Source organism: Motacilla alba, chromosome 3 (assembly GCF_015832195.1).
Source record: "Motacilla alba alba isolate MOTALB_02 chromosome 3, Motacilla_alba_V1.0_pri, whole genome shotgun sequence".
Classification (NCBI taxonomy): domain Eukaryota; kingdom Metazoa; phylum Chordata; class Aves; order Passeriformes; family Motacillidae; genus Motacilla; species Motacilla alba.
Window position 1 is genome coordinate 69,172,649 of NC_052018.1, and position 22,571 is coordinate 69,195,219.

General features: G+C 39.7%; 1 protein-coding gene across 4 annotated transcripts in view; it reads right to left on the reverse strand.

Annotated features, from left to right (window-relative positions):
- The window catches only part of ACTN2 (actinin alpha 2), a 68,026-nt gene that overhangs the window by 11,508 nt on the left and 33,947 nt on the right, over positions 1-22,571 (reverse strand). For 2 of the 4 annotated variants that reach the window (XM_038130914.1, XM_038130913.1), the window contains exons 6-17: positions 22,442-22,520; positions 19,697-19,778; positions 17,495-17,580; positions 14,807-14,899; positions 13,496-13,726; positions 12,233-12,380; positions 10,567-10,717; positions 3,389-3,497; positions 2,433-2,573; positions 2,094-2,276; positions 821-955; positions 155-334 (exon numbers count right to left, since the gene is read on the reverse strand). In XM_038130914.1, coding sequence (XP_037986842.1) covers positions 155-334; positions 821-955; positions 2,094-2,276; positions 2,433-2,573; positions 3,389-3,497; positions 10,567-10,717; positions 12,233-12,380; positions 13,496-13,726; positions 14,807-14,899; positions 17,495-17,580; positions 19,697-19,778; positions 22,442-22,520 — 1,618 coding nt within the window. Of the gene's footprint in view, positions 1-154; positions 335-820; positions 956-2,093; positions 2,277-2,432; positions 2,574-3,388; positions 3,498-10,566; positions 10,718-12,232; positions 12,381-13,495; positions 13,727-14,806; positions 14,900-16,310; positions 16,397-17,494; positions 17,581-19,696; positions 19,779-20,692; positions 20,772-22,441; positions 22,521-22,571 lie in introns of all 4 variants that reach the window. The other 2 variants (XM_038130915.1, XM_038130912.1) reach the window with 2 other exon arrangements.

Here is a 22,571-nt window from a genome sequence, read left to right on the forward strand (position 1 = left end):
TGAAAATAAATGAAAATAAAACAAGTCTTATGAGATTGTCAGAAAGCCTGCCAAATTCCCTCTGCTGTGGCAGTCCCTTTAAATCAGGGAAGGTAGTTACACAGCACAAGAGAATAGAATGAACTATTAAATACAAAAGGGAGTAAATGGCTACCTCCATGGTATAGTTGGTGTGCTTGTTGTCAAACACCAGGGCTTCTTGTATAAGCTGATGATCTCCTTCCAGTTTGTCAATATTGTGTTTATAATTAATGATATTGTGCTCATATTGCTTCAGCTGATTCATCTGGTCCTCCAAAGGCCCTGTCATTTCAATAGAACTGCGGGCAATTTCCTGTCAAAAGAAAAAAGACACCCCCCCAGTCCCACAAAATTTAAGCTTCAGATACGCTAATTTGACCAATGTTCACATAAATAGGTTGTCTTTTTAGACTAAGAAGCAACAGTAATAACACCTTCATACAGTGGAGATGAGAAACTTTACTGTAGAAAATACATTTCAAAATAAATGTGTCATATTTATATCTGGAATTAGTGTTGAGACCCCAGTGAACCTGGTATCTTTTCTACAAAAAAGCAGAAGCTAAACAGTAATTGTTTAGTGATTGATTTTTCAAAGCTGAATCTCCTGGTCATCATCAAGGTACCACTTGTACAAAGTTGCACAAAGTTTTAAGAATAATCTTAACAGGTAAATAGTTTAAGCTCAAACAGCTGGTGAACTCTCATTGACTTTGCTGTTGCCCTGTATATAAAGTAAAGCTGAAAGAATTAAAAATCACTTTGTTCATCAGCTTCTGCATGAGGGTCTGGCACTCACCTCCATCTTGGTCTGGATCCATGGCCCGATGACATTGGCCTGAGCAGCAAACTGGCGGCGCAGGCGCTCGTTGGCGTGCTGGCGGGCTAATTCCTCCTGCAAGGATTGATCCCTCTGAGGCACCAGCTGCTTCACCTGTGACAGTGAGAAGGCACTAAAGGTGAGTAGGCACAATTGAATAGTTTAAAAACAAATGGAACAAGTAAGTCAACAGCTACTAATATTCATTATTGGTCTGAAGGTCGGTATCAGAAGAACAAGCCAGAATGATCACTGTTTTATTTACAAATTCTGTGCTAACATGAGAAATTTGTAACACGGTCTTAGGCAGCCTGACCAGAGAGACTGACGTGCAGAGAGAAGAAATTCTCACCTCTGGCTGGATTCAAGTTCGAGACAATTTCACTTGAACTGCTCTTAGAGCAGTTACTTTGGTTTTTTTTTGAAAAATGAAGGTGATTTTTGAATCTCTAAGTAATTTTTCTAGAAGAGTCAGTGCAAAACATTTTGTATGAGCACGTCGATTAGAATAGGATAACATGAGACATGTTCTGTCTGTCATGCATATCTGGAGGTCTCTTAATTCATTACAAATGCTTTTGTTTGGCTTACCCTTCTGAATTGCCAAGGAAGATTCTAACCTTAGTCTTTACTGCTTGATTTATGTTACCCATTGAGGGTGTGTTCTTATCCATGTAAGTTTCTGTAATTCTACATTTTACACAATCATTTACCTGCAGCATTTTTTTCTGTCTTGGTTCCTAATGAAATTAAATTGGTGTGATTGCTCCAGGTGCCTCTCTTTAATTCCTTCCCAGTACTTTTCAGTTGCTAATGCCAATTTTAATCTAATTGGACAGAAACATTAATGGTTCCAAAGATGCTGATTTTATACAACACATTTTGAAAAGCAGCTTCTGAGTAGAAGAAACACCAAAATTACTCTTAATACTAAGAGAAAGAATACAATAATTTCCTGTTCTTTTAACAGCACCCCTAGCCAGGTACCAGCCTCAGCACATGTTTCTCTTGTCCTGGCAGAAAGCCAAAGAGGACACAGGTAATACTGCGTGACAGGAGCAAGGGATATTGTGAACGGAGCCAGGCAAGCATACGGGAGAGTGTAAGGTACTGTAGAAATTCATTCTGGCCTCTGATGATCTAGAATAATTTAGAGATTTATTGTAAAGTTCTCTGAATATTCTCAATAATTCTCAACTGGAATAATGTGTTACAATGTCCTTTCTGTATTTAGCAATTTAGCATACATTACCTTTTCCCACTTGCTACGAATCTCTTCGACTGTAACAGTGCTGTAAGGATTGGTTGCACTTATTCTCATGCTGTAACTCTGGATGACTTTTTCAACTTCATTCTGGATTGACAGTATGGCCTGTCGTTCACCATCTGCCTCTGGCAAAGTAGCTTTAAATTGATCGTGTGCAGAGATTAAACTCTAAAATCAGAAACAGAGAGGGAAAGCATGAAAACTCTAACATTTCTTCCAGCATCTGGAAGATGCTGCAAGATCTGCTGTAAATAACACAGCTCCTCTCTCAGGCTCTCAAACATCTTGGCTGCTGGGTGTAGCTACAGGAAATAACACAATTACCTGAATTTCCTCTATGCTATGAACAATAAACATGTCCTGTAGGTCTTCCATAGCACCTTCCATCCAGTTGTTGAAAGGAGCAGCTCTTTTGGCAAACTCCAGGTGAAGCTGATCAATTGTCTCAAGCAGTTTCTCCGTCCTCTGTACAGATTGGGAAAGGTGCATTCTTTTGTTATTAGGGCAAGATACCCACCCATAAACAAAGTCATGCCTCATCTTTTGAAATGTATTTGATTGCATTGATTGATTTCACCACCTGCTTTAAGGATTCCCACTCAAGGCAATAGGACTAATTGCAGTAAAAGTACTCTCATATCCAACACATTAAAAGGGGTGGGTGTATGCCTTTGAAGTACACTATTGATATTATAAGTATTTTTAATATATTTTAAAGTATTTTTGTTATTGGGATCTATCTGCAAATTAATTAAAATCTGCTGATTTTGATTTACTATTTGTTTTAAGTACAAAAGGAAGAATTACACATTTCCCACCTTGGCATTTATGTTTGTGACTTCCTCTTTTAGAAAAAAAACAAGGTTTTGCAAAGTATCTCAGTGCTTTGAAATACTCACTACCAAAATGAACCTACTGCTGGACAGAAATGTATACAAGACTGCAAACACAGACTGGTATGAAAAGCTAACCAACCAATAGCTTTTTTTAGCCTTGCTGGACATCAGATTTCCACAAAGGGGTGCTACAAACCACATGCCATTTGTTGCTGCATTAGAACTGTCCATGGCAGCTCAGTACTATCAAGTCTACTCTGAGTAATTCAGTCCATTTGCAAGAGTAACCACACGAAAATTAAATTAAGATCTGAGGAAAGGGTTTTTTGGCTATTTGGACTCCAAAGTGGATGCTCAAAGGCACCATTTCCAGATCTGAAATAAATGGTTCATTTCCCTTTCCCTTGCTCAGCTGAGCTGCTGATCCTTATTTTATGGTTTTACCTCCAGTGCCTCTCTCCTTTTCTGAGTGAGTGTTCCCAGACTGTCCCATTGGTCACATATCTTTTGACATCTATCATTGACACTTGCAGCATCATGGTAGTCCAGTTCACTAGGAAAGAGCAAAGGCAAAACTCTGTGACTTTTTGAAAGACAGGAGCAGTGTCCACACACCCACTGGCCCTTAGCAATTCTTCCCCTCTTCTTTGCAATATTTCTCCTAAGGTAAGCAAGTGTTGCAGTGCAGACATTGTGTTTAGGCATTCAGCATTTCAAGAAGCACAGCACAGGAACAGGATCAATCCCCTCTGTTCTGAGTGACATCCAGGTATTAATCACAATTAAGGCGTCCAAGCATCTTTGTCATAGCTATTCCTGTGACACAAGCAATTTGATCCCCTGATGGCCAGAATGCTCAGTTTTGGTCTTTAACAAGTTTGCAAAGATTGGTACCTTTTTTAATTAATTGGCCTGAAATATCCACTTTGTTTTAAATAATCCAATTATCCTTTCCTTAGATGCTTTGAAATTATTTAACTGAGAAACACAAATCAGGTTGCATTCAAAGCATAATCTCTCACAAGCCTGGCAATACTAATGGGGGCTTCCAAGACCTGGGGAGCAGAGAATAATTTTCATCTTCCTCTGCAGGATCTCCCCACAGATCTACATCCCAGAACTGGCTGCTTCAGAGAGCAGGGATCTCCAGACCCACATATGCCACCAGGATGAATGAGTGCATTTACAAAGGACAGCAGCTACCATTGCTTTTTTCACCTGTTTAATAGGCTAGTATCATCCTGAAGAAAGCAACTTACTATTCAGCCTGAGACTGGAATAAATTTTTGAGGTTATGTCCTGAAATTCTGGACTGACTCTGCTTCAAACTGAACTTTTGATCTCAGTGACAAATGATAATCATCCATAATACATGTGTTCGACACTTTGGATACTCCCTTTTATTGGTGCATCACCATCCATTGAATTTAGCTCTTGGCTTTGCCTTGAGAACACTCTGCCCAGTACTAAATGTTACAGACACTGTAAATACGTGACACGTAGCAATAATGAATCTAAGGTTTACTTTGAGGCTTGAACAAGACAGCAAATGCTGATAGAATTTGTTCCCTTTTTGTTAGAGCATTTTTCTCCAGGCAATTGGCAGGAGGAATGAACAGATCACGCTGCCAGCAATATAGAGAATCACAGAGGACAAAATGAGAATAGAGGCAGCTTTTCTCTGTGAAGCCAGAGGCCAGAAGCTAGCAGCTCTGTAGGCCAAGGGCAGTGTTCATGTTTCCTCTTCTAAGCCCAGTCAGAGCAATCTGCTTTGGGATAAACCTGAGAAGTATGAGAAGCATTCTGTTTAAAAGAAGCTTCAGATGTGCTGCGATCAATTGACTGTTGAAAGTCAAAAATGGTAAAATAGGTAAAAAAAAATACCGTAACAGAATCACAGAATTACAAAATCACAGAGTGGGTCAGGTTGGATGGGACTATAGTGAGTCATCTGGTCCAACCTCCCTGTTCAAGCAGGGTATCCTAGAGCATATGTTACAGGATTGAGGCCAGGCAGTTCTTAAATATCTCCAGTGAGGAAGACTCCAAGACTCCACAACCTCTCTGAGCAATCTGTTCCAATGCTTGGTCACTCTCACAGTGAAGTTGTTCTTCCTCATATTCAGGTGGAATTTCCTGTGCATCAGTTTCTGCCTGATGCCTCTTGTCCTATTGCTCAGCCCCACTGAGAAGAGCCTGGCTCATGGCACCCTCCCTTTAGATACTGATAGACATTGATGAGGTCCCTTCTCAGTCATCTCTGCTCGAGGCTGAACAGGCCCAGCTCCCTCAGCCTGTTCTCATAAGAGAGATGTTCTAGTCCCCTCATCATCTCTGTATCCCTCCACTGGCCTGCTCCATGTCTCTCTTGTACTGAGAACCCTAGAACTGAACCCAGCATTCCAGATGTGGCATCACCAGAGCTGAGTAGAGGGGCAGGATCACCTCCCTCGACCTGCTGGCAATGCCCTTCCTAATCCATCCCAGGACACCATTGGCCTTCTTGGCCACAAGGGCACTGCTGGCTCTTGGACAGCTTGTTGTCCACCAGGACCCCCGGGTCCTTTTCCACAGAGCTGCTTTCGAGCAGCTCAGCCCCCAGCCTGTGCTGGTGCAGGGTTTTTTTCTCCCCAGGTGCAGGACCCTGCACGTGCCTTGGATAAATTTCAGTCAGTTCTTCTCTGCCCAGCTCCCCAACCTGCCAAGGTCCTTCTGAAGGGCTGCACAGCTCTCTGGGGTATTGGTCCCTCCTCCCAGCTTTGTGTTGTCAGTGAACCTCCTGAGGAGGCATCTGCCCCTTCACCCGAGTCATTGATGAACAAGGTGAACAACACTGGGCCCAGTGCTGGACCTTGGGGCACACCACAAGTGACAGGCCTCCAACTTGACCATGTGCCACTGGGTACAACCCTCTGGGATCTGCCATTCAGACAGTTCTGAATCCACCTCACTGTCTACTCATCCAGCCTGCACTTCCTGACTTTGCCCATGAGGATGCTGTGAGAGATGGTGTTGGAAAACCTCACTGAAGTCAAGAGAGGCAAAATCCACTGGTCTTCCCACATCCATCCAGGAAGTTGATTCATTGTAGAAGGCAACCGGGTCAGTCAAGTGTGATTTACCTGACTACTCCTGATCACCTTCCTGTGGCTAGAGATGGCCTCCAGAATCAGACGCTCCATCACCTTGCCAGGGATTGAGATCTGGAGCTACCAGCTGGTAGCTCCCTGAGTCCTCTTTCTTGCACTTGCTGAAGACTAGGGTGACATTTGCTTTCTTCCAGTCCTCAGGCACCTCTCCTGATGGCCATGGCCTTTCAAAGATCATCATGAGCAGCCTCACTATGGTATCCAACAGTTCTTTTAGCATTCATGAATGCAGCCCATCAGAGCCTATAGACTTGTAAGATGTCAAGTTTGGTATTCTCTAATCCAACCTTCTGAACAATTTTTAAAAATAACAAAAACAACCCAGAATTGTGAAACTAAACTCTTGTATGTAAGGAGAAAACTGCCAGCAACTCACACTGTACGAGGGTTCCTTAACTGGAAAACTCACTTCCTTCTTTGGAAGCCTTTTCATCAGCCTTCAAGGGGTGCAACAAAAGCCACCTATCTGCTAAGAAATTTTAACTCAGGAGTGTAGTGTCTTGGATGAAACAGGCTGAGATTGATTTTGCTGTCATGAGCTTTTGGCTGAAAGTTGTTTTTTTAATTCGTTATAGCATATTAAGTTTATTAGATTATGTTCCTGAGTGAGCAAACTTTGTTTTTGCTTCAATGGATCACTTATCTCCTTTTGTCAATTAAGGGTAAGGGCAGGCGTCCTTCCATGAAAGTGAGGGACTGATTGTACCAGCTGTGGTCAAAGTCCTGGAAGGTGATACACCACCTTTCTCCACAAGCTCTGCCAGGGAGATTCAGTCATTCCCCGTGAGATCTCTACTATCCTGTTCCTTCCAGGGATATGTGCTGTGGACAAATAGGTAGAAGAGTAATATCAACTTTTAAAAAGGGCACCCATGGTGCTAACTAACTAAATCCTAAGTTAGTTTACCAAGTGGCATTAAGCAGTGTAGCTCCACTACCTTTCTGGGCCTGCTGTTGTTTACTTCAAATAAGTGTATTACAGGTATCAAAGAACATTTTTCTGCTCAAAGCAGGAGTAGAGGAAGTAAAAACTCATCAAAGATTAATAAGTTGGAAATAAAACACAGGCCTACATTCCCTGTCCTACTATTTTTATATCTTTCTCAATGTTGAAGAGACTAGATTTACATTTTGTAAAAATTTTTACTTTGCAGTGTGTGAAGTACTGCTTCTCATGTGTTACAGACTTTCTAAGAGAACAGTCTTTCTATTTGTTTGGCCATTTGAAACCTACAGCCTTGGGAATTTAAAAGTCATTAAGTTACCACTACTGATCTTACAAGTAACTCAATCTTATCTGTCAAAAATTAAAAATTCAGTCAAATGTTGACCTGATCCAGAGAAGCACTTAAGTGTGAGCTCACTTTGGGTACAGTGATAGTGCCACAAAAATAACCTGCTGAGCAACATGTTTTAGCAGTGCTTCAGAACAAGGCTCATGTTAAACATGCACGTAAGCACAATTTGAGCCCAGGTCTCCAGAATCAAAATGACTCTAAAATCAGTCTGCTTGGCTGAAAATCAGTCACTATACTACAAGTGATGGATATACAAAAAACTACATTCAAAAAATTTTCTCTCAATGATTGGAAACATTGATATCAGCACATAAGATCATAAATTAATATGGATTTTTATAGTACAGCTCACTCAAATGAGCATTTTCTATGTCATAAATGGCAAATCTCATTTCAGAAATGCCTGTCCCCCTTCAGCTTTGTATAAAACCCTATCATGCCTCTTTGCCAAGAAATATCTAAGTCTATACAGGCTGGGAACACAGCAACCTTATAGCAGCATCCTGGCTGGAATCAGCTGTTTGCATACACACATAAATTCTCTATCTAAATAGCATCAATCAACAAGCTTGTAGCAACTTTAACCTTAAGCACACAGTGGACTGAGCTGTAGCAGCAAATATCAGGACAGGAAACTCTAACTAGTAGAGTTCAAGATCATACAGCAACAGTTCTTTGAAATTGCAACATTAGGCATCCAAAAGATTGACTGAAATAAAACATGGAGGTGTAGTGACATGGAATTTAGACACAGACAATGATGGTTTCTGTAAGGGCCTGTTCCATTGATGAGAAAAAAGACAACCAACCCACCAACCAACCAAATAAAAATCAAGAAATAAATACTCACACTGACTTCAACAGGCTTTGTATCAGATGCCAATGCACATTTCTTGGCATTCAGACATTAGTCCTTTTTTAAAAATATGGATTAAGAATTTTCCTCCACAATTTTATTGTGCAAGGAATTATGTATAAATAATTAAAATCAGTATTTAAATAGAAGCCACCCATTTGCTTGCAGCCAGTGATAAAACCTGACCTTTATGACCTTTCATTCAGTGTTCCCCATGGGCATTAAGCCTAATTGAGTTACAGGGTCACAGTGAAAAACCAGGCACTGATAGCACCATTGCATGGAGAAGCAGAGAAGTCAAATTAGAGCATCTCCAAATGCAATCAGCTTTCAGCACCTTTGCAGCCCAGGCCACAAATAACTTGTTTTACTTCACACAGCAAATTACTGAAACAACTGAGAAGAGACAATCCCAAAATAGACAGGATACAGTGTTCACTGGCGTCACCAGAGGTAAAGGACAGAGGGTTCAAAACACTGGTAAGCAGATGCTGTGCTATGTATGCTACATTCCCAAAGTTTCTCATCATTCATAAAGCTGAAGCTGAATTAGCAATGATTAGGTGTACAGAAACTTTCTTTAGTATAAAGAGAAACAAATCTCGGGGTAATCCCAAGCACAAATACAGGCTGGGTAGAGAATGGATTGAGAGGAGCCCTGGGAGGAGGGACTTGGGGATGTTGGTTGACAAGAAGCTAAATATGACCCAGCCATGGGCACTCCCAGCCCAGAAAGCCAAACGTGTCCTGGGCTGCATCCAAAGCAGCGTGGGCAGCGGGGCCAGGGAGGGGATTCTGCCTCTCAGCTCTGCCCTGCTCTGGTGCGACCCCACCTGGAACCCTGCATTCGGCTCAGGGATCCCCAGAGAAGACATGGACCTGTTGGAGCGGGCCCAGAGAAGGGACATAAAGATGATCAGAGGGGTGGAGCATCTGTCCTAAGAAGACAGGCTGAGAGAGTTGGGGCTGTCCAGCCAGTAGACAAGGAGGTGTTGGGGAGACCTTGTAGCAGCCTTCCAGTGCCTAAATGGGACTGGAGAGGTACTTTTAAAGAGGACAAGGGGGAATAGTGTTAAACAGCAAGAGGGCAGGTTTCAACTGGATATTAGGCAGAAATTCTTTACTGTGAGGGTGGTGAGGCACTGGAACAGGCTGCCTGGAGAAGCTGTGAATGTCCCATACCCAGAGGTGTTCAAGGCAAGGCTGGATGGGGCTCTGAGCAATGTGATCTAGTGGAAGATGTCCCTGTCCATGGTAGGGGTCTTCCAACTAAATGATCATTAAGGTCCCTTCCAACCCAAGCCATCCTATGAAATAACTCCATAACAGAGATCAAGGCATACCAGAAAGTGTTTCATAATCTCAGATATTCAGGGCAGTCTCCATTCTCTGTGTTTTTTTTCTGATTTCTTTCACATTAACCAAAGCACAGTACTTAATTATGCCTAATTTTTCTTCCTTTAAATAATCCTGAAGATGGGATTTTTGTTTTAAATCCATGTGAATTACACAATTACTGTAAGTGCTGCTGCTATCAGATGTGAACTACATTTTTAAACAAGTATCTGATTTTTAATTGTTAATGAAGATGGAAGCTGTTTGTGAGTTACGGTTCTTCACAAAGTGAGAAAAGGGCATGTTTCTAAGATTTCATTTCTGAGCAGTAACTGTTCTGCCTGTTCAAGGTGAGAAATTGAAACTTTGAGAGCTGAAGCCAAGGGCAGGAATCTGAGAACAAATTATTTCATTTCCAGTGTCCCTTCTGTAAAATGGAGACAATGGCACTTCCAAATAAAATATCAAGAGATTGTGAAAATAAGCATATTAGAGACAGTTAAATCTGCAGGAAGTCAGTGCATTATCCACTATTATAGAGATAATAAAGGGATGTGAAGCCTTTTGAAAGGACCAATATACTTGTGAAGATACTTGATCTGTAATTTGTGTAAGTGAAATTATTTTCTAAGTTAAACAACTCATAGCCCGTACCTCTCAGCAGACCATATGAGCTGAGAAATAAACACCTCCAGGATTCCCATCAACCCACAATGGACTCATGGGTAGAGCTAATCTAAAATATTACTGTGAATTCAAGTTGAAAAAGTTTCTTTACAAATAGTTTTGGTCAGTTGAACATCTATATTTGGTTGGGGGTAAGGGGGAGATGAGGGAAAGGTCTCAGTGACCAGCTCAGATAATATACTTATGAAGCTATGCCTGGAATTCCTACGTTGGTACCTATGACACTATCAAATTCATTGGAAAGAGTTTATCGCAAAGTTAAATGTCAGCAGCTGCAAGCCTTTAAATGGAACATACTTCAGCTCCTGGGCAATGGCAGCGATCTGTTCCACCCTATCCTGGTGAGCAGCCAAATCGCTCTCGAAAGCTTCATGTTTCCTTAACATGGCACGGACTTCTGTCAGAGAGGCAGACTCATAATCCTTCTGAAGCAAGGTCTGCTCTTTGCCTGAAAGAGGAAATGAAAATATTACTCATTTTTTAGCAATTGATTGGTTAGGAAAATTGTAAATTTAATCAACTTTTTAGTTGAGGCATGGTGAAAATCATATGTATGGAATTAAATCCCACCTCCACCGAAATCAGCAGCAAATTGTCAGCGCATGTTAATTAGAAACATGTATTATTAAAGGTCTCACGGTAACATCCTGGTTTTTGCATAGGCTGCTTATACAGGTCTAAAATAGTGAGTATTACATTGCTGGAGAAACTGGCATAAAAATGATGTATTAGCAAAAACTGTATCTCTAAACCACTGTGATAATTTTTTGTAGAATAGACTTAAAAAACAGAAATCACATTGCTATGCTCAGCTTCACTCTTACTAATGATCTGTTATTCTTTTTTATGTTCTGCCTTCAATTCATTAGTCATTTCAGCACTTAAAAAAAAAACAAACCTGAGATGTGTGAGTGCCTTTTGTACCGAACTCTGAATTTCAAGTGGAAAATGCCAACCCATGTACAAAAGGCTAGAGAAACAAAGATTAAGTAGAAACAGAAATACTACTACTGAGTAGCTCCTGTGTTGGACAACTGAATCCACACAGACAGGCCCTGCAGCTGCACTCACCACATGGCATTTGCAGCTCTGTGAATCCTAGAGCCAGAAGCAACTATTGTGTACCAGCTCATGTGAAGTTTTCCCTACACAACAGCTATGACTTGTCACCATGAGTAGTTTATGCTCAGAAAATCGGCTCTCAGGGCTGATAAACGCTGTAGTTTCCCTTCTAGTATCTGCTTGGCAACCATTTACAGCCTTGCATGCTTCTAGCAACTGTTAGAGGATGGACTCTGATTCATTTCCACAAGGTCAAAAGAATCCAGCTGGGAAAAGCCAGAAGCATGGCAGAAAGAGGAAGACAGTTGTCAGGATGGTAGAGCAGACCTATGTTTAATAGACACCAACAAAACTGAATGCCACTGTAAGGTCCTACAGGTGTCACAACTACAGGTAAGGTTAGGTTACCATTATAAGCCAGAACTATAAATGGTTTGTAATGCAGGGTTTGGAGCAAAGCAGAAACGAGTCCAGTATCATGTAGTTTATCTGGACTATTCAGAACATCATGATGACCAAATAATAATAAACTCTGAATTCTTCTGTTAAGAATTCCACCCTCAGCCAGTGGTATGACTGCGTTCCTGGTTGGATTGCTGGTGTACAACTGTGTAGGAATACATTAGCAATAATGGCCTCTATTCAAATGCAGAATATTCCCATTAAGTTTGACTCACTGCCTTGAGTATGATTTTTACAGTTACATTCATTAGCAACATGCCAACAAGTTAGGACCGTGACTATAGTCAACAAAACCTGACATTTTATCTGTTATTATTTTAGATTGTCTGAAATTGTCCAAACTACTTATGAGTGAGTTTGTAGCTGGCAAATACTCAGCACTGACAGTTCAACTTCAAACATTAAAATACTAAAAATGTTAAAAGCCATCTCTCCTCACCATATGCCCACTGTTCATGAGTGGAAGCCTTCTGCCTAAATTTCTCAGCCAAGTGTTCAAGTCTTTCCAGTCGTCGTATTTCATTCAGCAGCCACTCCTCATAGCCTTTCTCAGCTTGTTCAAGTCTCTGCCAAGCGCCGGCAATATCCTGTGAAGAGAATACATGGGAGAGATGGATGAAACGATAATCTCTTTTTATCTAAGTTTCCATATTTTTGATTCATTCACAGTTGGCTTCAAAAAGAGAAGTTTTTATGTGCAGATGTTGTAAAATCACAGAATCATACAAAACATTGTCAGGGTGTTGTTTTAGTGCAGACCCTGCTCCTCACAGTGCGTTGTGTTCAGGTGGGTTTATGAAAGGAGCCCCTATAGAAATGGTTTCCAAGCATGGCTACAGGTCCAATGTCTTCACAATATATTGCTTTTACCTCCCATTTTACAATGTGTATGTTCTTTTATAATATATCTATCTGTTGTCAGAATGAAAGTGCTTTTTCTTTTGCACATTGACAATAGCAATGTAATTAATATCAAGAGGATTTGGTGCATGTTTTACCTGGAACACAAATTCATTTCACTTTCTGTGGTACACAAAGTTTTGTGAGCTTCCTTGCAAACTCAAAGACATGAGTGGGAAGCTGAAGTAACAGGGCCCTTTAATTTCTGCATATGGAGAGTGGACAATAACCCTTTCCAGACAGAGCAATTTTTTTAAATTATGAAAAACAGAACACAACAGAATAGAGTACAGAAACAGGTTTGCTGTATTCAACAGGAAATGTTTTGACCCACACTCAAGTTACAGTACTTATCAGCAGATGAGAATTCTTGGCATGGACTATTCTTATCTTCATAGAAGTAAGATAAAAAGCAGAACAGAAAAAATGTAGAAACACCTATTGAGCAATGTCTGTTTGTTTGATGACTAAAATGTCAGTGAAACAACTGAGTTTTGCTTAAATAAGCAATCATTGGCTCAATGATACATGAGTATTGATAACACTCCCAAAGGAAGCTCTACATCAGCTTGCATCTCCAGATAATTTGCTTTTGGGAAAGCCTTCAAAGAGGCAGGACCGTGCTTATTAGGGAGCAAGATTCTGGAACAAAAGGGAACGTATAAAAGGAGTTTGGTATTGAAAAAGTACAACAAACTTATGTTTCTGAGAATGACTTAGAATGGCTTTTCAATCCTTCACATTGGTATTTTTGGGAGATCATTGATAAAACAAACAGAATATTAAAGCCTCCTTTACTTACTGAAACCATTTTCCCCTCTGATGGCATGAAAGCTGGCCGATTGCTGATTCTCAGTTTTGTCTGCAGGGTGTTGAAATTGATCTCCAGCTGACATTTCTCCTGGACTTTGGGCGGTTTGTGCTTGCGGCGGTAGTCCCGGAAGTCCTCTAATTTCTTCTGCATAGCCTGCATTGTTTTTTCTGGGGTCCTGTTTTCCAGCCAAGGAATTGTCCGGCGAATCCATTCTAAAAGCTTTCACACCAACAAAACCAAGTCAAAAAAAGGCAGTGGAAAAACAACCAAAAAAAGATTATATTGAACATACAAATCTTAATTAAGTTTGTGCCATTTTAATATTATTGACTTCAGTTGGTACTGATGCCTTAATGGTAAGTAAGCACAAGATATTCAAAGCTTTTACTTCAAAGCACAAGATATTGAAAGCAATACTTTTATATTGTATTGCTTTATACAAATAGCAAATTTGCCCAGATATTCCAGGTATTTCTAGAAATAACCTGATTTTCAGAAAGATTAACACGCATCTAAGGTGTCTCTAATGACTCAAAATCTGAGTTACCCAGTATCAACAACCACTTTCAAAACTATTGGTCTTGATGTTTCAGGTAGTCATAGTTATGGGATCGGGACAGAAACCAGCCTCAGGTCATATAAAAATCTTCACGCAGAAGGCCATTAGTGCAAATTTAGATACAGGAAGTTGGGCTATGATCTCAGTATATTTTTGCAGGTTAAGCAATAAAAGAAAAGAGAGCTCTCATTTGTGCACTCTGCATCTGTAGTCCTGCTCAGCAGATTTGCCATTAAACAAGAAAGGACAGGAGGAGCACATTCATCTCTACATTCATCTGCTGTCCTTGCTCACAGATGGATTGTGAACAACCTGACAGACCCTCTCCAGGTGTGCTCTGCAGTACACAAAGCTGAGGGGCTTGCTTGATCTGGTACGTTCCACATGTGGTCAAGGATGGCTGTCTTTGAAGATTACAGAAGCAGGAAGCCTGGTCTTGGGCAGATGGATGACAATCTTCAAAACACCCTTTTGGGCATGTTAACAAGACTGACTGACTGACTTGGGCATGATAACTGAGTGACTGACTTCCTGTGTCACCTTCAGTCACACAGGAAGTCTGTGGCAAACGAGTCACCTGAAATTCAATATCTTGGGCAACTGGGCTTTGTAACCTGCCACTGAGAGATTTACCCTTGTAGTGTCTCCGCTTTTCTGTCTTGAAGAGAGTGCACAACTCTTTCAGCTTTCAATATTTCATGAACATTGTTGTCACCACATTACATACAGAGCGTCCTTACCTCACTTGCTAGTCTCTCATACTCTTCCATCAACCTCTCATTTTCCTGATTCACAGCGAGCACCTTACAGATCCGGTTAGCTGCAGTCTCAGCCTGTAACACACCGCAAATACACAGATCATATTCATAAACAGGTTCTGAGGAAGGTGTAGGCTTGGAGAAAGAATGTGGCTGCTGCAAATAAAAGATCACCTTTTTTTATAGTTGCTGATTTATGCTCCTATGGCTGCTTAGATACTCGTTTTCCCTCCTTCTGCAGCCATAGATTCTAATGGCCTGAATGAGGCCCCGATCAGCACAGAGGTCCCCTTGTTGTACCATGATGCCTCATTATATAGTTGTCTAGTAATTTTTTTTTTAACAACTTAGGCCATTCTTAAAGATATCCTGATAGGTTATTTTTTTAAGTCATATCCAAAAAGTATTAGATTTGTTAGCCACACTGGATAGATACCACATGTGATGCAGGAGTCTCAGACCTCTCTATATCTGCACATCATTTGTACAACACTTGAGAATAAGTGCAGCTCAACCACTGACATAAAATCTTTTCATGCCTCCTAACAAATTTCTATGCAAAGGCTCTGTGTAGCTCTGCCATATTTAAATTTACTAGTTTGATACCACAAAGCAGTACTTCCATTAAAATATGAATCTATCTAATCAAATAAATATCCATGCAGACTCCTGTGTTACAGAATATTTGGAATTCCCCTTTTGCATGAATAGCAAAACCCTACTACCCAGGAATAAGAAAGTGCAACAGCATAGCTAAGATATAGGGGACTTAGCAGGCAGGAAGGGAAATTCAGTCCTGAGGATGAAAGGAAAATATCAGCTACTTTAAAGGTTTGTTGCTTTTTTGTAACATAAGCTGGATTATGTCCATTTGTAGGCTAGAAATTTATGAAAAAGAAGAGTGGGAAGTGCCACATTTGTAAGTGAATAGCCCAATAATGACATGAACATCTGCTGCTGATGTTCATGCCTTTTATACTAGTACTTTCATCCACAAATAAATCTGTTGGCTTCAGTGGGAACCAGGCACAACACCTATGGTGGATGTCTTCTGTCTTTAGGCATCTTTGAAAAATCTAAATTACTAGCCCTAAATTACTACTCAGCATGAGTCTCAGTCTCCAAAAGTCAAACATTCTGTTATGTAGTAAACACATAAGATGTTGTAGCAACAAGCAACAACTCCACTTAACAATATCTTCAAATCAGTGTTTTCTGAAACAGTCCTTAAAATTATCAAATAAAGACCCAAAATTAGAAACAGAATGTCTAGTTGAATTGAAGAAGTTAACTTGTCACACAACTTTTAACTAAAACAGGTTTGAGAGTTGGTTAAAAACAAATATTAGTGCTCAAGTAATACTTGCAAATGTTAATTAAAACCACATAGTACTAAATTAGTTGAGTTTATTTTTTAAATAAACTAGTGGAAATGTGAAACAACCAGTCAAAACCACAGCAACCTGAAGAGACAGTTGATTAATACCTGCTCTGCTCCAGCAAAAGCATGGTAGAAGCAGGACACATATGTCATGATAGCTCTCTCATCAGGTTTGGGAGTGTTCACAATATCTACAAGAGGGGGAAGAAATTAAAATAAAACAAGAAAAAAAGGAATTGAGGGGTAGAAAATAGGATAAATAAATAAATGCATCACTTCATGTCCTTCTTACTGTTTTCTTGTCCTTAGCTCTGTATCCAAGAAATTCTACAAAGCTGTAAAAAATTTACTGTTAGATTGAGGGGTGCTGACAGAATAAAAAGTACACTAAAAATTCAGTGTAAGCTCATACAAAGAGGAGGATTTTTTTCATTAAGCTCGATCCAGCAGTATTGTCACAGGGGGAGTGACCCTAATTTTACCAGGACTGTCTGATTAAGAACTGGCACACATATGTCTGGTGACAAATTGTGGGGGTTTTGACTAAGACACAGGAAAGGCAGACTGCATTTCTGTCTGGGGAGATGTTCTCTGGAAGTTGCCTGTTAGCATTTTTAGCATCAGTATTTTTCATATTACCAATACCTGAAGTAGGCCCAACTTCAAACCACCTTACTTTTTAGAATTTTCCTTCTTTTCTTTTGGACATTATTCCAGAGCTTGTCTGAGATGTCTATACATGTTTCTGTTTTGCTTAGTAGCATCATTTGATGTTGCTGTTTGTACTTACCATTAAGCATTTAACATTTTAAAAACAATCCTGAAAGCATAAGAGAAGGGTTCATTTTCTGAGCATGTTATGATGATTTTGACATCTCTAGCAGAAATAATATCCAGCAGAGAGAAGAAAGATGGAATTCTACAATTGTTTTTCACTCTGAGCTTATTTTCGTCTTACATTTTTAATGATGCTTCAAATGAATGCACACAAATTCATTTTAAGGAGAACATCATCCTCTCCCATTCAGTAACTAGCTGTCAAAAACCTACTGGATATTATTAGTAAATATGCAGAAAGATGAGACAGGAAGGTTTGTTTCTATGGAACAAATGGATAGACTACTACTGGCTCTACCAAAACAGCGGCGCAGAAAAGAGGCGACAGAAAATGAGCTCAGCTCTAAGATGCTGTTCTAGTAACTAGTGAGAAAAAGATCAGAAAAGGAAAAATTGCTGAAAAAAACAAGACAGAAGGTGAAGGATGAGATCTGATCCATCTACAATCTCACCTTCTGAGCACCAGCAAATGCATGGTAGTAACAGGAAACATAAGTCATAATGGCTCTTTCATCAGGTCTGGCAGTGTTTACTACATCTGTGTGGAGAGAAGAGGGTTAACTGCTCAGAATTTCTCACAAGGTACTTTCATCTGATTCTGCTAATGGTGCCACCTCAGTGCTGTAAGGATTCCAAATAAATACACAATTATTCAGGTTGCATCTGTTTACTGATATGAGTGCAAAGCCATCTAAGCTTTAGGAATCAGCAAACACAAAAGATACAACTCTCTCTGAAATGGTGAAACATCTGAAGGCTGAGACTGTACAGAAGGGTATTGCTACCTTCTGGTTTGTGGAAACTTCCAAGCAGATGGCATGGCTGGCAGATCTGCTGGGTTCAGCTTCACTGCCACTCCAAAGCAACTTCATCTGAATCACTGCAATTACTGCAGAGCTAAACGCAGCCACTGACAGTCACAAACCAGAACTGCACTCAGTGTGTATCAGCACAGGGTCCCTGTGGCTGACAGGGTACTGGCATATACTGGGAACCTGTACAACTCCTGCAGTCCAGAAATACATTTTGTGCTAAGAAAAGTTGGACAGTAGCAGCTCTGCAATCCCTGTGCCAGCCCATCTTTTTCATTAATAGCATAAATCACAGGAGGGTTTGGCTTGGCTGGCTGATAGCTTTGTCCCTACCATGGCAGGAGAGTGAAAATATAAAGTGGGTGCAATCAAGGTATGCATCCATGGGTAAAAATGGACATTTTCAATACTTAACAGAGAAAGGCAGGAAAAGGTGTTTTTACAGCAGTTATGGCTGAGTAATGAATGATTCCAGTGCAAACTGTATGGATTCCTGCCAATGAAAGGAGTGGGAAGATACTGACTTGAAAAGACCCTGGAATGAGTGAAAATTTCTTATGTTAACAGTGAGATTTCTAGGTTCAGGATCAATATATTTACTGATTTTGCATCTACTTTATGTGGCTGTGAACAAAATTTTGCAAAGTTTCCATGGAGAGCACAGTGGAAATAAAGATGGCAAAAAGTGACCATGAATACTTAAAGGGTATTAGAAAGAATATAATTTCATTACCTTCTTCCCTGACAAGAGGAGAATAGTAAGATAAGGAATAGAATGTATAGAAAATATGGCGGGGAAAATAAAAGGTTTCTTATATGGATTATGAAGAGAAGAAAAGAGGAAAAAATGTAGAAAGCTGCTCAATGGCAAGGGGACAGCACTTCTCTGTTTATTCCTTGCACAGTATTTCAGAACAAAATAATTAAGTGGTGTTGTTGAAAGGGGAATTGCAGTTCAAGAGATGAAAACAATTTGTTTTAAAGCATGAAAATGAAACTACTCTTCAATTAAGAGGTTACAGCCTCGATTTTCCAAATCATCCTGTCTAACTTTCCAAATGAAGACCTCAAGAGGAGCAGGAGTAGTCAATTTGAGTCAGCTCTGGATGATTCCCATCTTAGCAATGCTCTACTGACAAGCCACCAGAGCTGAGTCTCCATTCCTGGGGAAGAATGCTTTGAACTAATGTAGGCAAATTCCAGTAGTTTGGCAGCATTTTTTAACCCAGAGTATGAAAGTTTGATTATCTTGAAGAAATTCAGGAAATTCTCAAGATATTGGAGACATATGAATTATTTTTTAAAAGTACCACTGCAAAAATTTACAACTAAAACAAACCAAAAAAATGGTTTGTTTTGTCAACCTAGCTCTCTTTCAGAGGAGGTGAGGTGTGTGTTAGTATATTTTGAAGGCTTTGAAAGTACTTCTACTATTTCTATTTTTTGGCCCCTTGCTTAAACATTTTAAAAACTGAATATGCTTTAAGTTGTTAACAGTTATATTTCCCTTTATTAAATTTGAATTATTAAAAAGCAAGGATTAACTTTTGATCCTGCATTTTACCTCAACACAGTGGGACCATGTGCTGAGGTTAGGGTCCAAAGCATTATAATAAATGCAAACATTAAAAAACAACAAATAATAAAACAAAAAGTGAGAGAAATTATCTAATGCATGCCAGAAAGAAATGAAAATCTTTTTTTTTGGAAATGAATCAGGTTGCTACATTATGATTCATATGGAAGGAATACTGAAAATCTGTTAGGAAAAAAAAATTTAAAAGAGATTTTACTGTGTCCTGCTCATGAGCAACACAAACTTCAGTAAGGTATAACTCTCACCTTCTGCATCCAGCATCTTTGGGATATCCAAATGCTTTTCAGCAATTTCCATGGCAAGGTTGATATTCCCTATGGGGTCATCCTGCATTAAAGAAAAAAATTCTATGAGTCAAATATGGAACTTTTTCTTTGAAGCAAGATTAGAGTAGGTACACTAAAAATTTGCTTCTGTTTTTCCAAATGTAAACTGGAGTTACAACTATTGTTCTTCAAAAAACAGAGTCTAGGAATGTGAACTTTTGGTCCCTCTGCTGCTATGTTTTCTAAAGAAAACTTTAATAAGCTGTTCTCTCCAGCTAGAACTCTGCTGGAAATGCATTCTGGAGGTGAACACAGATAACAGTGTACACTCAGTTCTGAGCTAATTCTGAATGAACTACAGCAGCAATACAGACACTAAATGCCACTGGACCAGCAGGCTAAATGAGACTGTTCAACACAGAGTTAACCCTGCCTGTTTTATACCGACTCTACAGTAAATCACAGGGATACGACTTCCACTGAGTTCTCTGCTGGTTAGGTGCATGCATGAGAAGAAGCAAGCACAGGCAGAATTGTTCTCCAGAAGGAGTGAAACTTGCCAGTTTGGGCTTGGAAAAAAAATCCATAATGCCTCTATAAATGGAATTTTAGGGCTGTGGAAATTCAAACACTTCCTCTGGTTTTGAGATTTTGGGTTTTGAAGGAAAGAGAAAGGAAGCAGTGAGCACAGTTCAGATAGAGAGCACAGATTTTGTAAAAGAAAAGTCGAAAAGACAGTACATCTAAGTGAGACCTATTGACTAGGTTAAAGCACTTTGCCCATGAATGAGTGATGAGCACCTCCTATTTGTGTGCTTGGTACCAAGTATACAAGAGTATATAGTGCTCCACGGGTAAAGGATTGCTTAAAAATCATAGCAGCTTCAGAATAATTGGAGATTTCCATCACCCATCCTTTTAAATAGAACTACAAGCCACAGTAACTAAAAATCTCTGCTACAGCTAAAGAAATACCTCATCTAACTTGACATAGTCAAGCAGATCAGGCCTGTGTCTATGGATAAGGGCGTTGAAAGCAAGGCCATCTTTCCAGCTACAAGTTCACACAAAACATATTGGTGAGAAAAGGAAAGGACAACATGCAGGCAGTAAGAAACAAGACACCAAGACAGCTGTTAATGTAACCAAAATGAAGAGTCAATCAAACACAGCCAGGCCAGAAAAGCAAGATCTATTTTAGGATTTTTTTTTTCTGCATGTGCTTTATGTGCAACAGCTCAGCCTCAATTTGCAACCTGACCTGTTCTTATTTTGGAAACCTCTAAGAGGAAAATCGTAGCACTGAAGCAGACCTGCTTATGTTCTGTTCCCTTTTCTCAGCACTCATCTATGGGATGGTTAACTGTGATGTTCTTCAGCACCACGTACCACTTTTCAAAGCACAGATTCAATCAAACTCACTTCTGTTCATGCCATGCATAATAAGCACATGTGCACAGAGACAGGTAGCTCAGTCACTCCATTACTCTGTTTATCTGTAGGAAAGGTTGCATATAGAATTGGAGATTGCATATAGAATTGGAGATTGATGGCTAATATTTTGCCCATTGGTTCAGATCTGAAGTTATCTTAAGTTATCTGAAGTTATCTTAACTGCCTAAGTTTAAATCTTATGTGTTCAGTATTAGTTCATTTAATTTTCATCACTGCACATTTCAGGGACTCTGGCATAAATTGAACATTTAAACATATAAAGCAGACTAAGTTTTAAAATAGTTTCAGTTCATTCATTTATCTATTCTTCACCAAGGACTTTCTAATAACAGTTGATTCCACTAGTAAACCAATTTGCAATGGAAGGGCATAGAATGGAAAAATACAGTTGATATTTTACCACTCTCTCTCATCAATGCAAAGTTGCACACAAGAGATTAAAACCATAATAAGGATTTCTGTTGCACTGGTGTTTACATGAGAGGAGAAAACAGCGTGTATGTATTGAGAGCTAATGTGAAACAACAACATTCTACCTCTTTCTAGGGGTTTTTTTCCTTCAGTAATGATACCAAGAAATTCTGACATTACTGCTCATGCCTCATTTCTCCCTCTCAAACCAAAGTATCTTTTAGAAAACATGCATTTTGCCAGAAGTAGCAAACTGTAATAAAATAATTTTTAATCCCCACGAGGTACTACCTAAGGGGCTTAGTTTATGGGGTTTGCTTCCACTTGTCTGGAAGTATTGGTAGAAGAGTAAATCTGAGAATCAGTGAATATTTCCTGAATATGTAAGACTAGTTTTTTTAATACTAATTTACTGTGTATTCCTAATTAGCAAGAGCAGTGTTTTTTCTAAGGAATCTGAGGATTAATTGTCATGTCTTTGTTTATTGGTCTGATATCTCCAGTCAGTTACACCAGATAAAAACAGGATGGACAATACTATCAGTGGTAAATGGATAATTCCAATGTATTTGATTTAACATCCATCTTGGGCAGTGTAAAGACGTCATCAAATGCCAGAATCTGAGGGCCATATTATTTGCAATTAAATGCTGAAGTCATTGTAATGGGAAGGAAAGGATACAGGACAGTCAGGAGGTCCTCTCCCTTGTATCATTGAGGTTTTTTTGGAAAGGACTTTAGAAAGTCAGTCAGAATTAGTATGCACTCCTCAGCTTGTCTTTTAGAAAACATGCTAAGCAAACCAGAAGCCAGCCAAATCACTGCAGGACAGCATGCTGTACCACCCAGACTGATGACCTTATTTAGCTTGGAGTAGTCAATAAGATCAGGTCGGTGTCTGTGGATAAGTGCACATAATCCAAGGCCATCTTTCCAGCTTTACAGCAAAAAATAAAATGGAAAAAAAATTAGTTAATAAAGTCATGGC